Raw genomic sequence first — 4644 nt, 5'->3', positions numbered from 1 at the left:
ATCGTCGCTTATCCCCCAACCTCTGATTTCACCCCGCAGACGATTCTGATCTAATGACAGTGCAAAGCGTCCAGCGAGCTCGGCCATCCCCTTCACCGGCGTAGCAGCATTGACTTTGAACGTTGCAGACTTCTCAGAGGCAAGGAAAGTGGCGAGAACGAAGGCAAAGCTTTTACGAAGTGGGTTTGCAATTGGGGAAGAGCACGAAATCTTTTCACAAAATTTTTGCACACACCTTGGTATGGCTTGCCAGTAGAGCGCACTAGCTGTCACGTAGACTACCAGACCAATTGTAACAATCTGCTCTGACGAATACGTTGAGCCGTAAGGGTTCGACTTGAGACGCGGAATTTGTTGAGAGACACATCACTCGTGCGATTGATTCCCTTTCTCCCTCCTCCCACCTCTCCTCCACTTCCTCCCTTAAGCACACCTTCTCCCCCCTGCACACCCTTCCCTTCTCTTTCTCTGTCCGTTTCTTCTTGGTCCCTGCGTCATGTCGTCGAAACGTGAGTCCACGAGACGCTTCTTTCGGCACCCAACCCCATTTCCCCAGCGGGTCCTCACTGCGCTCAATTCTGCTCTGATCGAAGCGATCGCTAACTCGCTTGGACCTTGACATAGCCATTCGTGAATACGACGCCAAGCTTCTGTTGGCGTACCACCTGGCGCGTGCTCCCACTGTCGGCTCGAAAGTCGCAGCCCGGGACTCGTTCCGCTCTCCTGACACAAGGGTCGCCCAAGTGAGCCTCATTTTGAATCACGGACATTCTATCGATCGGATGCGACTGCTTTCAAAGCATGGAACGCGCTGGATGTCGTGCAATCGCCTATCTGGAGCATAGTCGTGTCGCTCGACTTTCTGAACTTCGGTTACATGGCAATCTACCCTGTGCCACGACACTGGCTACTTGATGGACATCCTTTAAAGCTACCAGAGGCACTCCCAACCGATTCTGGGGAACCCTGCGAGGGCTCGAACCCCCTTCAGGCGCTGTTCCCAACCGCATCGCCTCATCACCTCAACCTCGCAGAAACGGACTGCTAACCGCTCATTCGACTTTTGCTATCAACCAGGTGTCGTGGGATCCCGAAACGAAGCAATTGACTCCTGATGGCGCGCTACCTTCCTGGGTCTTTACCGACAAACTCGTTGTCAAGCCCGATCAGCTCATCAAGCGACGTGGAAAGGCTGGTCTTCTGTACGTTGACATCTCTCTAAGCGTGACAGCCGATTGGGGCGCAGTTCTGCCGCTTGTGTGGCGCGCAATCGGCGTGCCGAAGTCTACCCCTCTTCGCCGAGTCGCGTCCTGACTCTTGTCCCGCTTGCACAGGCTTCTCAACAAGGAATGGTCTGAAGGCAAGCAGTGGATCGCCGACCGTGCTGGAAAGCCCGTTCAGGTTAGCCGCTAGTTCCGCATTATCTCCTTCTCGAGCATACTATTGACTCCTAACTCGATTTCGTTGGCGACCCATAGGTCGAGAAGACCACTGGTACCCTCAACACCTTCATCATCGAGCCTTTCTGCCCGCATCCTTCCGACTCCGAGTACTACATCTGCATCAACTCGGTTCGCGAGGGAGACGTGATCCTCTTCACCCACGAGGGAGGTGTCGATGTCGGAGATGTCGACGCCAAGGCTCTTACCCTTCTCGTGCCCGTCGGAGGCGAGCTCCCCACTCGTGAGGAAATCAAGTCGAACCTCCTCAAGAACGTGACCGGAACCGAGCGTCTCGAGGCTCTCGTCGACTTTGTCGTTCGTCTCTACTCGGTCTACGTCGACCTTCACTTTGCCTACCTTGAGATCAACCCCCTCGTCGCTGTCGAGAACGCCTCGACCGGCAAGACCGACATCTTCTACCTCGACATGGCTGCCAAGCTCGACCAGACTGCCGAATACATCGTCGGTCCCAAGTGGGCTATCGCTCGTGACGCTTCTGTCATCAACCCTCAAGCTGCATCTGTCACCACGTCGAAGATCGGTGCCGACAAGGGTCCCCCCATGGTTTGGCCCCCTCCGTGAGTTCTCCGTTCCTTCCAGTGTCTATTGTGTATTGAACTTTTGCTTGACTTGCACCCAGGTTCGGTCGTGACTTGACCAAGGAAGAAGCCTACATTGCCAAGCTCGACGGATCGACCGGTGCCTCGCTCAAGTTGACCGTCCTCAACCCCGAGGGCCGCGTCTGGACTATGGTTGCCGGAGGAGGAGCTTCCGTCGTCTACTCGTCAGTCCTGTTTGCTCGTGTCTTAAGGCCAAAGTATTCGTGTTGACATTCTGTTGGATGAATCAGGGATGCCATTGCTGCGCACGGATTCGCTCACGAGCTCGCCAACTACGGTGAATACTCTGGCGCGCCTACTCAGAACCAGACGTACGAATACGCCAAGACCATCCTCGACCTCATGACCCGCGGTACCCCGAACCCCGAAGGCAAGCTCCTCTTCATCGGAGGAGGTATCGCCAACTTCACCAACGTTGCTGCCACCTTCAAGGGTATCATCTCTGCGCTCAAGGAGTACCAGCGCGGACTCCAGCTTCACAAGGTTCGCATCTTTGTTCGTCGTGGAGGACCCAACTACCAAGAGGGTCTCAAGGCTATGCGCCTCCTCGGTGAGACCCTCGGTGTTGAGATCCAGGTCTTCGGTCCCGACGACCACATCACGGCGATCGTTCCCCTCGGTCTCGGCATCACGAAGAAGGCCCCCGTGCCCGCTGGCCTCGCCGCTCCCCAAGGAGTTGACGGCACCCTCACCCCGGTCACGCCCCGTTCGCCCAAGTCGAAGGCTTCCGAGCTCACCCCCGCTGAGCGCGAGCAACCCCAAGACCGCATCGTCAACTTCTCGGAACAGAAGTCGACTGACGGTTCGCGCCCCTGGTTCCGTCCTTTCGACGAGACCACCCGCTCGATCGTTTACGGTCTTCAGCCCCGTGCCATCCAGGGTATGCTTGACTTCGACTTCGCTTGCGGTCGCAAGGTCCCTTCGGTCGCTGCCATGGTCTACCCCTTCGGAGGTCACCACGTTCAGAAGTTCTACTGGGGAACCAAGGAAACTCTTCTCCCCGTCTTCACCTCGATGGCCGAGGCCGTCGAGAAGTGCCCCGATGCCGACGTTGTTGTCAACTTTGCCTCGTCGCGTTCGGTCTACCAGTCGACTCTCGAGGCGCTCGAGTTCCCGCAGATCAAGGCTATCGCTCTCATTGCTGAGGGTGTCCCCGAACGTCACGCTCGTGAGATCCTCCACGCTGCCAAGCAACGTAACGTGATCATCATTGGTCCTGCCACCGTTGGAGGTATCAAGCCCGGATGCTTCCGTATCGGAAACACTGGAGGGTCAGTTTGGGCGCATGTCTTTTTCTGTTCATCGAGTTGGAACTAATCCCTTACGCATCCTCGCAACAGTATGATGGACAACATCCTCTCGTCCAAGCTCTACCGCGCTGGTTCGGTCGGATACGTCTCCAAGTCCGGAGGAATGTCGAACGAGTTGAACAACATCCTCTCGCTCACCACCAACGGAACCTACGAAGGTATCGCCATCGGAGGTGACCGTTACCCGGGAACCACCTTCATCGACCATCTCCTCCGTTACGAGGCTGACCCCAACTGCAAGATGCTCGTCCTCCTCGGAGAGGTCGGTGGTATCGAGGAGTACCGTGTCATCGAGGCCGTCAAGTCTGGACAGATCAAGAAGCCCATCGTCGCGTGGGCTATCGGAACCTGCGCCAAGATGTTCGCCACCGACGTTCAGTTCGGTCACGCCGGTTCGATGGCCAACTCGGACCTTGAGACTGCCGAGGCCAAGAACAACGCTATGCGCGCTGCTGGTTTCATCGTTCCCCCTACCTTCGAGGACCTCCCTCAAGTCCTCAAGGAGACCTACGACAAGCTTGTCTCGAACGGCACCATCTCGCCCAAGGCCGAGGTCGCTGCTCCTTCGATCCCGATCGACTACAAGTGGGCTCAAGAGCTCGGCATGGTCCGCAAGCCTGCTGCCTTCATCTCGACCATCTCGGACGAGCGTGGACAAGAACTCCTCTACGCCGGTATGCGCATCTCGGACGTCTTCAAAGAGGACATCGGTATCGGAGGTGTCGTCTCGCTCCTCTGGTTCAAGCGCCGTCTCCCCGACTACGCGTGCAAGTTCCTCGAGATGGTTCTCATGCTCACTGCCGACCACGGACCTGCCGTCTCGGGAGCCATGAACACCGTCATCACCACCCGTGCCGGCAAGGACCTCGTCTCGTCGCTCGTTTCGGGTCTCCTCACCATCGGTGACCGATTCGGAGGTGCCCTCGACGGTGCCGCCGCCGAGTTCACTCGTGCGTTCGAGACTGGTCTCACCCCGAGGCAGTTTGTCGACTCGATGAGGAAGGCGAACAAGCTCATCCCTGGTATCGGACACAAGATCAAGTCGAAGACCAACCCCGATCTCCGTGTCGAGCTCGTCAAGAACTACGTTCGCGAGAACTTCCCTTCGACCCAATACCTCGACTACGCGCTCGCGGTTGAGGAGGTCACCTCGGCCAAGAAGGACACCCTCATCCTCAACGTCGACGGTGCGATCGCTGTCTCGTTCTGCGACTTGCTCAAGTCGTCAGGCGCATTCACCGCCGAGGAGGCTGCTGAGTACATGAAGATCGG

The 4644-nt window shown here is 57.2% G+C and overlaps 1 protein-coding gene across 1 annotated transcript; it reads left to right on the top strand.

Moving 5' to 3' along the window:
• Positions 1-496: 496 nt before the first annotated feature.
• Positions 497-4644, top strand: JCM15063_001676 (uncharacterized protein; the record flags this gene model as incomplete). Its single annotated transcript, XM_076681649.1, has 8 exons — positions 497-509; positions 625-743; positions 1078-1202; positions 1335-1401; positions 1479-2020; positions 2083-2226; positions 2293-3333; positions 3403-4644. Coding segments are annotated over 8 exons (3293 nt in total), but the record flags the coding sequence as incomplete, so codon positions are not given.

This window comes from Sporobolomyces koalae (assembly GCF_050403365.1).
Source record: "Sporobolomyces koalae JCM15063 DNA, S_koalae_JCM15063T_v1_ctg98, whole genome shotgun sequence".
Taxonomy (NCBI): domain Eukaryota; kingdom Fungi; phylum Basidiomycota; class Microbotryomycetes; order Sporidiobolales; family Sporidiobolaceae; genus Sporobolomyces; species Sporobolomyces koalae.
This window is presented reverse-complemented; position numbering and strand designations above follow the sequence as displayed.